Source organism: Muntiacus reevesi, chromosome 12 (genome assembly GCF_963930625.1).
Source record: "Muntiacus reevesi chromosome 12, mMunRee1.1, whole genome shotgun sequence".
Lineage (NCBI taxonomy): Eukaryota > Metazoa > Chordata > Mammalia > Artiodactyla > Cervidae > Muntiacus > Muntiacus reevesi.
The window spans coordinates 19,821,047-19,834,768 of record NC_089260.1 but is presented as its reverse complement, the minus strand read 5'-3'; the positions used below and the strand labels follow the sequence as shown (position 1 = coordinate 19,834,768).

Genomic DNA, 13,722 nt, shown 5'->3' with positions numbered 1-13,722 from the left:
TGTTGTTTTAAGCCAGTAAGTTTGTTAGTAGCAGAAAACTAATACAAGGGACAATATTTATAACCTTTGAAGATCTAGGTCATACTTTATTAAAGAATGTAGCAATGGCTTTTCAATAGGTATTAAAATATTGGGTGTTCATAAAAGTATTTACTGAAAATAAAGTAGGTTGATTCCCAGGCAAGAATACAGGAGTGGGTAACCATTCCCTTTTCCAAGGGATCTTCCCAATCCAGGGATAGAACCCAGGTCTCCTGTATTGCAGGTGATTCTTTACAGTCTGGGCCACCAGGGAAGCCCCTTTCATAAAAGTATTTATTGAAGATAAAGTAGATTGATAGTCTCTATAGTTATCAATGCTTCCCTCTTTCAGCTAAATTATTTATTTAACAAACACTTACATGATGTTTACTATGTGCTAAGAACTCTTCCAAGGGCTTTACAAATGTAAACTCAATCCTCATAACAGCTTATGAAGTAGGCATTATTATCCCCATTTTACAGATAAAGACAGTAAGCTACACAACTATCAAGTAACAAAGCTGGGATTCAAACTTAAGCTCGACTGACTCCAGAATTCAAGTGCTTCAGCACTAGGCTAACTGTTTTCCGTATGAGACTCAACAGCAATGTGATAGAAAGAGATTGGGTTTTGTAGTTTAAAAGGTCTAGGCAGAGATCTGTGTTCTGCTACTCATAAGCTTTGTAACCTGTATCCTAGCACATAATGGACACTAAAGAAATGTTCATTCCCTCCTTCAACTCCTGCTTGCACTGTAGAGATACATTCAAATTCAAAGAAAACCCTATATGGAACAGGCTTAAGGAAAAAACTGAACACTAATCTTAATTCCCAAATTTGCACTTCTCTTTCCTCAGGTTTACACATTACTTTTCAGATCTCAGCTAAGACAACCAATGGTATAACAACACATTTCTAGGGGTACTCTAGGCTCTCACTATCATACCGACAAAAATATATTGGAATTTTACCATAAAAACAAAATTACAAAAAAGGGGGGAAATTTTTTTAAGATTTAAACATGAGGTATAGGTAAAGTCTTTTTGATTGAAGGTAATCTTAGCCATAGAATGAAATGAAACAGCTATTACATGCACTTTCTGGTTCATTTTTTGTCTCAAGTTTGTTACCATGTTACCTTGTTCTTATTAACATGTTTGAAGAGTGGTCACCGGCCATATATTAATACTCTTTAAGCTAATGTTCTTTATATTTGTTATCATCTAGAAATCAACTTTACCATCTCATATTCTAGACACTGAACCTGGTCTTAACAAAGATGCTTTGTCCTCAAGGCTGCCTACCCCTGCAATACCACCATTATTATTGCCCAGAGAAATCTTTTGAGGGGGAGGTAGAATTTTCTAAAATGCTAACTAGTATTTCAAATAAAGACATACTTGACACTATAGCAAAAAAGTAAAGTAAATACTGGAACACCAGCAAAAGGTGGCTTAATCTATCATGCTGTGCTGTGCGTAGTTGCTCAGTTGTGTCCAACTCTGTGATCAACCCCATGGACTGTAGCCCGCCAGGCTTCTGTCATTGGGTTTCGCAGGCAAGAATACTGGAGTGGGGAGCCATTCCCTTATCTAGGAGATCTTCCCGACTCAGGGATCGAACCCGAGTCTTCTGATTGCAGGTGGATTCTAAGTACAAATTCTGGTGGAATAGGACTGCTTGGGCTTACATCCTAGCTCCATACTGAAAACTGAGCATCCAACTTAAGTCTTCATTTTTTTCACCTGTAAAACTGGGAAAAGTAATAACTATCTCATAAGATGGTTGTAGTGGTTGAATCAGATAAATATATAAAATAGCACAGTAAGCATTCAACAAATGTTGGCTATTGAGTATTAAGGTTCAGTTCAGTTCAGTTCAGTCGTTCAGTCGTGTCCGACTCTTTGCGACCCCATGAATCGCAGCACGCCAGGCCTCCCTGTCCATCATCAACTCCCAGAGTCCACCCAAACCCAAGTCTATTGAGTCGGTGATGCCATCCAACCATCTTATCCTCTGCCGTCCTGTTCTCCTCTTGCCCTCAATCTTTCCCAGCATCAGGGTCTTTTCAAATGAGTCAACTCTTCACATCAGGTGGCCAAAGTATTGGAGTTTCAGCTTTAACATCAGTCCTTCCAATGAAAACCCAGGACTGATCTCCTTTAGGATGGACTGGTTGGATCTCCTTGCAGTCCAAGGGACTCTCAAGAGTCTTCTCCAACACCACAGTTCAAAAGCATCAATTCTTCAGCACTCAGCTTTCTTTATAGTCCAACTCTCACATCCATACATGACTACAGGAAAAACCATAGCCTTGACTAGACAGACCTTTGTTGACAAAGTAATGTCTCTGCTTTTTAATATGTTGTCTAGGTTGGTCATAACTTTCCTTCCAAAAAGTATTAAGGTACTGAAAGTATCATAAATAAGAGTTATATGAGCACAAACAGTCATCTAACCCAGTTTCCAAAGTTGGAAACCTAAGATGAATCTCAGTTAAGAATCAGTGAGACTTAGCCAGGGAAAAGTGGTTAGTGCTTTCTAGTCAAAAAGAACAGTACATGCTAAATTACAACAGAAGATGGAAAAAAAAATAGGGGACTCACTTCAATACAATTAAAACAGATAATGCTCATGAAAGACCACCAGGATTTCACACTGATAAAACATTACAAAGGGACTAGAAGTTTGGACATCGTAAATGTGATGGGAAGGCACTAAAGAGTCCTAGGGACAGTAAAATGAACTGTGTCAGAGTGCAGCACTATTACAGGGAGGCTGGGCGAGAGGAAGTGAGCCTCAAGTAAAGATCCCTGTTTAGAAATGATCAAGGAAAACACAGTAAAGGCATGAAACAATGCAGTGACAATGCAGACGAAGAGAAACAGACTTCAAAGGTATTTCGGAGATAATAAAGATAGGGTTTGGTAACTGATTATACTTGAGGGCTGGGGAAGGGTGAGGAAATTAGAATGATTACCATGACGACCATGTTCACTCTGACCTTTCACTTTCCTGCTTTGGACAAGGCAAAGGCAACCCACTCCAGTGTTCTTGCCTGGAGAATCCCAGGGACAGCGGAGCCTGGTGGGCTGCCGTCTATGGGGTCGCACAGAGTTGGACACGACTAATGCAACTTAGCAGCAGCAGCATGTTTTATTAACAAATGTTTATTGACTGACAATTGTGTGCCTGGTACTACACTAGGCATAAAAAGATGATTAAAACTTGGTCCCTGACATCAAAGAAACCAGTTATACTAAGAAGAACATTAGCAGCTAATATTGAATATCAGAAACATTATAAAAATCATCTACAGAATGATACGAAAATTGAAAGGAGAGACACCCAACTAGTGGAAATACATCAAAGAGATGTATTTCTTCACAGCAATGGAGCTGGACACAAAACAGCACATCGGGAAAAGAGCAAGAGGATGTGCATAATCAAAGAACATGATACAGAGAGGGATTTGTAAAAAGATTACTATGATTATACAGAAGGAGGTGGGTTGTGAATACCTAAAGTCACGATTCATTCACACTCATAATCCAAATAAATTTTACTGAACTACAATGTGTCAGGCTGGGTCCTGGCAGGAAACAGACGGCATAACCTGAGTAACTAAGGAGAGCTTAATAAAGGTACTGTTCTACAAAAATGTGAGCAGGGTTTAAGGAACCCAACAAGAGACGGTGCAGTATGGCGGCTGGCAACAGAGGAAAGCAATTTCCAGAACTGGAAGAAAACAGCTGTACTAAGGGGGCCACCAGACTGGTGTGAAGGAAACGTGGGAACAAATAACCTGATGTCATCCTCCTTCCATACAATCTGCCAACGTCTCACATCAACGGAAACCAACTGGAGGTCTAAGGACAAGGAGACCTGCTGGGGAAACCCATAGAGGTCAGCTCCTATAGTATACAGCAAAGTGGGGAAAAGTGAGTAGATGTGGAATGGTGAATGGGAAAATATGTAACATGCAACGATAAAATTCAACAACATTCAACTGTATCTCCCTCTGGTCTTATAAAAATTCACCTCCCAATTCTATAACTCTTCCTACACTTCAATTTGGAGACAGAGTTTAATTATTAGCCTTCAACCTGCAAAACCTTTAACATGAAGCTTCAATTTGTTATAAAATGGATCCTTAGCATTGTGAATTCTTCTGTCTCATCATAAGTATATATGCTATTTTAACTTCCTGAGCAACTATCTCTATTAAGGCACAGTGTAAGCATTTTCTCAAACCTTCAACAACAAATCCTCAGTTGGGGTACAGCTAGCAACTTGTCACCAAGAGGATGGAAAAGACATTTCCCGATAAATTCTGCATTCAAGAATCAATGGCCGCAGTAAGACTTTCGTTAGCTTAGACCAATCGTTAAGAGAGATCAACCTGTGATAACAAAATTCAGTGCCGAGGTGGCACTACTGGTAAAGAATCTGGCTACCAATGCAGGAGATGCAAGATCCAAGTTCAATCCCTGGGTCAGGAAGATCCCCTGGAGAAGGGCATGGCAACCCACTCCAGTATTCTTGCCAGGAGAATCTCATGGACAGAGGAGTCTGGCAGGCTACAGTCCATCGTGTCACAAAGAGTCACCAGCCAGAACTTAATTACATGAACTCATCTAAATACAAGGGGAGACGGAAAAGGTAGGACTAGACAGCTACTGCACAGAAACTCTATGAAAAAGGAATATACATCTTTGAGGAACACCTATTGACCTCCACAACAAAATTCACTTTGACAGAAAAAAAAAAATTGTGTTAATAAAAGCATTAACTATTTCAGCTTTTGGTCAAAAGGCATTATGTGTGAGTGACATGTGATAAAACAGATTTTTCATGTATGTGCCCGAGCAGCAAACCACTACAACAGTTATCATAATAGACACCTCATATGCCAACAAAACAAGATGGATGTTAGCACCATCCCCATCTGTCAACTGAACAATACCAAAGTACTAAATATCAATAAACACCATTGTGGTTATATTGCTACTTAGCTATATTATTTAGTGTATCCTTTTTTCCCAGTTTTAGCATCCCAGAAGCCTAGTTGCAGGATATGTGAAATTGTTATTTCTCCCTCCCAGATGAACATAGGTTTTCTTGGAAGAAAAAACACTAAAGGGCATAGAGAATTCCATCTTCTTCCTGTGTGTAAAGGAGCATTTATCCAGCATCTCTGTTTAATAGAACCTATATGTGTGTTACACAGAAATATTAAATGTTTATAATATATAAACCCTATAAAATTCTTAATTCTAAATACCTTAAAAAAGCATTTAGCTAGCATTATGTTGTATGGAAAACATAAATTAGAGCTTTTGAGATGCATATATATAAAAGTTGCTCATTCGTAGACTAATTCATACTATCTAGTTGTCCATCAGTTTTCTGGTAACAATTTTAGAAAGTAGGGGAAACAATATTATATCACTCCTGGGTCAAAACCCATTCTCAACTTTTCTCTTTCTAATAACCCTACCTCTAATCATATTTCTAGAATTTCCTATCACAAAATCCAACAAAAATTATCTCCCTTTCATAATAAAACACTTTTTTAAATTCTGCAATAATTCAGTAAGCTCATAGGAAGAGAAAGAGAATCTTCATTAACTGTAACATGTCTTTTCCAAAGTTAATCTCCCTATATTTTCCTAAAATACACTCACATTTCCAAAAGTTCATTAGAAGTGATGTAAGAAGATATATAAAAAGAACATTTCTTCTAGTTAAATCCAACATATATAATAAAGATTGTGTAATAGTTAAAAAGAAGAAAAGTTATGACCAACCTAGATAACACATTAAAAAGCAGAGAAGTTACTTTGCCAACAAAGGTCCATCTAGTCAAAGCTATGGTTTTTCCAGCAGTCATGTATGGATGCGAGAGCTGGACCATAAAGAACACTGAGCACTGAAGATCTGACGCTTTTGAACTGTGGTGCTGGACAAGACCCTTGAGAGTCCCTTGGACTGCAGGGAGATCAAACCAATCAATCCTAAAGGAAATCAATCCTGAATATTCATTGGAAGGACTAATGCTGAAGCTGAAGCTCCAATATTGTGGCCACCTGATGTGAAGAGTCGACTCAATAGAAAATACCTTGATGCTAGAAAAGACTGAAGGCGGGAGGAGAAGGGGATGACAGAGGATGAGATGGTTGGATGGCATCACCGACTCGAGGGACATGAGTTGGAGCAGGCTCCAGGAGATGGTGAAGGATAGGGAAGCCTGGTGTGCTGCAGTCCATTGGATATCAAATAGTCAGACACAACTGAGTGACTGAACACCACCACAACCTTAGTTATCAGGCTCTTTAATAATGGTTTTTGCTAGGGAAACTGCTTCCAACTCACCTTCCCTCTCCCTGTCCCTAGCTTTCTAGCAAAGAATCTGTGTACTCAGTCTCTCAGTCACGTCCAACTCTTTGGACCCCACTGACTGTAGCCCACCAGGCTTCTCTGTCCATGGGATTCTCTAGACAAGAATACTGGAGTGGGTTGCCAAGCCCTCCTCCAGGGGATCTTCCCAACCAGGGATTGAACCCTGCAGGCAGATTCTTTACCTTCTGAGCCACCAGGGAAGCCCATGAATATCACAGTGGGTTGCCTATCCCTTCTCCAAGGGATCCTCCCAACCCAGGAATCGAACTGGGGTCTCCAGCATTGCAGACAGATTCTTTACCAACTGAGCTACCAGGGAAGCCCTTGACAAAGAATGAAGTCACCTAAAAGTCCTCCAGGCATATTTTGACTTCCTAGTAGGCAGGAAAAAGAATCTCTCAAAAGAAAGGGCAGGGCGACAGATTTCATCCAAAAGTGCTATAGAATTAAGGTTTAGAGACTCCTATCTATAGACAGTTAGTAGCAATGAGGTATTGCACACCTACTTGTGCCAGGACACTTGGTCTATACTGATTACAACAATCCTTCAGGACAGGTGTTATTACTCAGATAATACAGATGAGGAAACATGGCCTCAGAGAGCTTATTAACGTAAGCAAGACCTTACAGTTATTAATTAGTAAAGTAAGGTTTCAAGTCAAAATTCATCTGGCCTATCATACTTGCCTCCACTACCTCTCTCTTCATCACACTGTACAATCAATTTTTATCAAGATATATTGTCAACAAGAATATACTATTTAATTGTCCTAATTACTTTAAAATATAAAATATATATGAAAAATTTATTAGGTATGTTCTCATAAAATGGCAATGTTTTAAAATACATTTTGAAGCCTTAGAAACTACGGAGTTTCAGTTTTTGACAATGACCATGGTTACTGCGTGTACAATAATGGTTTTTATTTAAGTCTTCATGATTAAATTACATCATCTAGATGACATGCCACACTTAAAATTTCATTTAGCTGTAAGAAAAAATATGGTATGTTAAATATCAGAAAGAGGAAGATCATTCTAAGCATATCACAAAACCCAAAGGCAATAATAATAATAATAATAAATTTAAATACATTTTTAAAAAACCTTGACTTGTAAAATAAAGGCATAAACAAGGTCATAGAACAAGTGATAAAGAGCTTCCACAAATCACTGAAAATGACCAACAGAAAAAGAAATACAAAAGGCTCTAAACAAATGTAAATGGCTCTCAACCTCACTGATAATAAGAAAACTACAATTAAATTTTAGAATGGCATATTTTCCACTAAAACTATTGGCAAAGACTACCACATACTGAGTTAGCAAGGATATATGAAAATCTCCCTAGCATATGTCACTTCTGCATACTTCCTTTATGAAATTAAATGTGACAACATTAAAATTTAATTTTTTTATTTTATACACTATAAAAATATAAAGATTATACTTTATGACCTTTTGATCAAACAATCTCATTTCTAGGAATTTATTCCAGAGACATATTCATGCATATGGAAAGTGATATATGTACAAATGCAAGAGATACAAGAGACTTGGGTTTGATCCCTTGGTTGGGAAGATTCCCTGGAGAAGGGCATGGCAACCCATTTCAATATTCTTGCCTAGAGAATCCCAAGGACAGTGGAGCCTGGTGAGCTACAGTCTATAGGGTCGCAAAGAGTGGGACATGACTGAAGCAACTTAGCATGCACACACACACACAGCCATTAAAATGAATTAGGGAGTTATATATTAATAGATGTGGAATTGATCTCCTAAAAACTAAACTGCAGGACATATTTGTACCTTTTACGTCCACACATGTGTACACATACATATATACATATAGAGACACACAATATTTGATATACACACATATCTACTCTTAAGCATAGAATAAAAAAAAAGCATAGAATATTTCTGAAAGAGTATAAAATAAGCTGGCCACAGGAGTTGCCTCTGGAAAGGGAAAATAGGAAGCTAAGAAATTTTGTACCATATGTATATATTACCTATTAAGCAAAGAAATTTATAAACTGATTTTGGAAAGTATTTTAAAACTGAAATATTAAAAAATATAAAACTTCTTACCTATGTTTTAAATATAATCTAAATCATTACCTTGATCTATCACGCAAATTTTTATTTATAGTTTTCTTTTATTAGGGGAGCAAATTATCCCTTTGACATTAACAGAAAATCTAAACTGTGTATGAGAAGATAATTTACATGGCAAGAAACACATAATTTCTAATTTGTTTCAAAAACATCTCATCTAAAAGCCTATGATACAAGAATAGCAGAAAGCCCAATAAATGTTTACTGAAAATACTTTCCTATTGATTTCAGTGAGTTTACTTTACTCACACATTTTTTTCACATCATACCCAAAACAAACAAAATATAGTAACAAAAACAAAAGCGCACTGGAAAATATAAACTTTAAATAAATTATGCACTTTGTCCAAAAAATTTCATTTTCCAACAAGTTTGGTAAACTACTTGTTAATGAGCATTACTCGAAGTTAAATCAACATTGCTTACTAGATACCTACCATGTGCAGGTGTTAAGGATGCTACAAAACAGAGACTCCAAATAAGAGTACATTTTTATTCCTGCCCTCAAGAAGTTTACAGTCTTGAAAGACAAGGCTTAAAAACTTTAATCAATTAAAGAACATTATAGATTTTACTGATACACTGAGTTGTCCAAACTAAAACTGTTAAAGGCATTCATGTAAGGATTTAAAAAAAGTAACTGCTGATCCATTGAAGGATCTATTGAATATAAAAATGCTTCCAAAGTCCTAATATCTCACTCATATGTAAAACTGTAACATTTGATGATGACCAAAGACTTCCAGAATATGTGAATATTCAGCTAGGCCTTGAAGAAACTGCTAATGATTAAATATAAATAGTTTTTAAATATTCACACTCCTTAGAAGAGAGTTTACTGTAGTGGTATCAATCAGTTTTGATCACTCACCTTTCTCACTAAAAATATATCAGGCATTAACTGTTAAAATATGTATATTTACTTATATGCATCTTCACATTGTCAATCTATATATTAAGTATCAATAAAACTTAATTTCTTTCTTTTTCAAATACAGACAGAAATGTAAATATAAGTTTTAATAATTTTCTTTTTGTAATCCAGTACATCATCATATGATGCCCTTGGGTATCCACACTCTACTTAGTATGAATACTTAATATGAATATTTAAACTCACAGATCATGCAAAAAAATTTTCATCCAATGGTTTCAATTTTTCACACAGTGAACTCACTTTTTAACATAGCTGTTAAAAGGCAGCAGACATGAATTTGAATTTCAGTTTATTTCTCTCTGCCTATGACCTTCTCTCAGAATAAATGTTAACATGCAATTAAACAGACATCACTAAAGAGAAACAAAGTATAGTCATGACCAGGCAAATGGCCCCTAAAATTTAATGGCAAACAGCAATCATTGAAGAATATTACTACTATTTTTTTCTTATAAATAGCATTTGTAACTTAAGAGTCAATATTGAAAATAGTAGTAAATTGTCAAAATCCTCAAAACAATCTTTCTTATTTTTATCATTCTGTTATAAAGTCTATTCTTTTCCTAATCTTCCTTGTCTAATCTTATTTTATTTGAAAGCCAAAAAGTAGTTTTTATCTACTTTTAATTGAAGGATAATTGCTTTACAATATTATGTTGGTTTCTGCAAAAGTATTTTTAAAGACCATTAAAAATTAAAGTTTCAAATACATTATAATTTAACCTCTAAATAGTTTCTTGTTAAAATGAATACAAAAATAATTCTGAAACCATGCATATCATTTTGAGGTATGACTCCTTCCAAGTCTAACTTAGGTAAAGATGCAAATAGATATTTTACATAAACACAAACAGATTTTTCATCAATGTAATTTCATAGACTGTATGACTATGTTCTTAGAGAATGCTTGTTTCGACCTAAACTATACAAATATGAATGCACAAACTTTATATGCATTTGCACAGTATGTAGGTTTACACAGGAATGTAAAATACTCACATGTACCTATCTGAAAAAACCCTTTCACATTTTCCTAATATAACATATAGTTCACCTTAAATAATCCTTAATTTAGTACTCAAAAATTCATTTCAGTTTCTATATATTGGAACAATAAATAGATTTGGAACTACAGCGAACTAGCCCATAAATACCAAAATTCTGCATGCCGTAAAAAAAATAAAAACACTTCCTACATTTAAGTATGAGTCAAACAAATAAAACCACATTTAATTTGAGCATCATTTTGGCAATACTTCTAATAATTATAAGAAAAGTCCAGGTTTGATGCATGAGACAAGTGCTCAGGGCTGGTGCACTAGGATGACCCAGAGGGATGGGATAGGGAGGGAGGGGGGTTCAGGATGGGGAACACATGTAAATCCATGGCTGATTCATGTCAATGTATGGCAAAAATCACTACAATATTGTAATTAGCCTCCAACTAATATAAATAAATGAAAAAAAAGACCCCCTGCACACAGTCATGCTAAAAAAAAAAAAATAAGAAGAAAATACAGATTCATATATCCAAATATCAAACTCTAAGTCATCAAAACGTTGACATTGTTAGTAAAGTTAAGCAAAAGGTAGAAGTATGCTCAAAGAGCTCTTTAAAATAATTGTTTTATTTTTTACTAGTTGAAATAAGCTACTTAAATCTCTTACTATTTTTTCATTTCCCAAGCCTACTAATAAATCACATTGCCAAACAACTATTCAAACCCAGAAATTAGTTTTGAAGAAGCAATTCTTTATTTCAGTTTGTATGTTAGAAGCACATTTCCTCTCTTAGTCCTTCAGTATTTTTTGAGAACTAGTATTTTTCTTGGACATGTAAAGATATTTGATAAGTTTGTTATATAATTTAAAGTAGCATTTTTCATTAAAATATGTAAATATAAAAAAAAAAATATGTAAATATATATGTGTAGAGAGGGTTGTTAAGTGCTAAAGAATACTGAATTCAACTACCTGTTTTTTGGAATTTACACGATTAGAGGTCAGTGTGTTAGTTCCTTCCCAGAGGAACTCTACACTTTCAACTATGTGTTTCTGTGGAGAATATGGGGAAAGCATAATTTAGAAATAGGCGACACGAAAGAATTGTCGCATATTTGGTATACAAACTGTACAAAGTAATCTTAATGAATAATACATTTCTAGCAAAAAATGAAAGAATTGAGCTGGAAAAACATTAAAAAACGGTTACACATGTTCTGCACAATCTCCTTCACGTAGTAACCGAGAAGTCAAAGAACTGTAAAACATTTAAAAGCAAACCTGCTGAAACACATCTCTTAGCTAGACTGACAAGAAAAGGAATCTCAAACGCCTGCAGATCTCGCGCTCTCTCTCTCTCTGGACAGTTCCCTGGTGCTGAAGTTACACCGTCACTAAACTGTGTTGGGTGCCTGGGTGCTGCTTTCACTGTCCCACCCTCCTCAAGATCCCGCTGCCTAGACTACGAGCACGAGGAGTAGAACTTCACAAGGTAGGAAGCATCCCAAGCTGCAGTAACGGGAGGAACTGGAGTCCCTTCGGAGCCTCTTCGGGATTAAGCAGATTTACTAGTTGCAAATAGGAAGAGCGGCAGAGCGCAGGGTGTTACACACCCGCCGAGGGGGAGGGGCTGGAAGATGGCGGCGGCCGCACACCCACCCGAGACACGACAGCGCGTATTACAGGCCCCCTCGCCCGCACCGCCGCCCTCCTGCCCGGGGCGACAGTGGGCAGTGCTGCTCTTCCCGCAGTGGGGCGGGCTGTGGGGGGCAGAAGCGCCCCGCGCCCCCGGGGGCCCCCGGCGGCGCCCTCCTCCCGGGCCGGCGCGCCTCCGCCCGGGTCCCGGCCCGGGGAGCACCTGTGCACGGCCATATTGGATTCCTCGCCCCAGTCACTGCCTCCGCGCGGGGGCGGCGGGAAGCGACCAGGGACGCGCTGAGCCCCCGTTCAGCCCCGAGCCCCGCGGGGCCCGCAGCCGAACTGGCCCGGCGGGGCAAGCCGAAGGACGCCGAGGGGGAATTACAACGCCCACAGGCTCGCCGCGGCCGGCCTCTGAGCTCTCCCTCCCCGACACACACACCCCTGCGCTCTGACAGCCCCAGCAAGCTAGCCCAGGCGGCCGGCGGCGGTCACAACCCTCGTGGCCCAGGCGCCGCCGGCGGGAAGGGAGGGCGGCGATCCCCGGGCGCGCCGGCGGCCGCAGGGCAGCGACCGGGGGCGGGGGGACGGCGGAGGGCAGGGAGGGAGGGAGGCGGGAAGATGGAGTCAGGTCCTTACTTGAGCACCGACTGCTCCTTCTCCTCTTCTTTCTTCTGCCGATCCATGACGGCCAGGATGATTTTCCTCTCCTCCTCTGTGAGGTGGCTGAGGTCGGGCATCTCGGGCTGCAGAGGCGGCTGAGAGGCCGCCGGGGTGGGAGCCGGGCGGCCCCGCGGCCCGATAGGAGCCGACATGTTTGGCGGAGTCCAACCACCCTAGGGAAGCAGGGAGGCAACTCCACCGGCGGCGGCGGCGGTGGCACCCGCGCGGGCGGCTGGGGCAGCCTCCGGCGCCGGGACAAATACATACAAATCAATGGCCTTCAATCCCAGGCGACGGCCCCCCCCCCCCAAGATGGAAAAGAGCGGGGGGGCAGGGGAGGGGAGGGCGAGCGCGGCGGGGTGGGGGGGAAGGCAGGGCTGACGAGTGCGCTCCGAGAAATGTTTCTTTTTCCCCGGGGGGCGAAGGGCTGGCAAGTGAGCTGTTGGAGCGAGAAGAGGAGCGGGAGGCCGGGCCGGGCCGCGGAGGGCGCGGAGCTGCGCCGGGAGGGTGGTGGAGTAAGGTGGCGGGGACGGCGATAAGGGTGGGGTGACTGGAGGGAGCGGGCAGGAGGGCGGCGCGCCGGCCCGGGGCGCGAGGGTGTCCGGCGGAGGCGGAGGGCCCCGCTCGCGCTGCTGGGGAGCCGAGACAGGGGTGGCTGCGACCCAGCCCCCTGGGGGGAGTCCCGGGAACTCGCTGCGAGAGCGGGGGAGGCAGCGTCCCGCGAGCCAAAAGGGGCGCCGAGGCGGGAGCGCAGAGGGGAGTGAGGAAGCCGGGACGAATTTCCCAGAGAAGCTGCGGAGCCGTCCCGCCGACCGACGCGTCACTGGGCTCCCGGCGCCGCGGAGGGAGGACCCCCCTCCAGAAACGACGAGGAGAGGGCCGGGTTCGGGAGGGCAGCCTTGGAGACCACCCCTCTGGGCTAAAGCGGGGAAGCGAA

General features: G+C 40.6%; 1 protein-coding gene across 27 annotated transcripts in view; it reads right to left on the bottom strand.

Annotated features, from left to right (window-relative positions):
* The window catches only part of RIMS2 (regulating synaptic membrane exocytosis 2), a 587,005-nt gene extending 573,938 nt beyond the window's left edge, over positions 1 to 13,067 (bottom strand). For all 27 annotated transcript variants that reach the window (XM_065903249.1, XM_065903253.1, XM_065903241.1 and 24 more), the window contains exon 1: positions 12,762 to 13,067. In XM_065903249.1, coding sequence (XP_065759321.1) covers positions 12,762 to 12,937 — 176 coding nt within the window. In that variant the 5' untranslated portion in view covers positions 12,938 to 13,067. The remainder of the gene's footprint in view (positions 1 to 12,761) is intronic.
* Between the last annotated feature and the right edge of the window lie 655 nt (positions 13,068 to 13,722).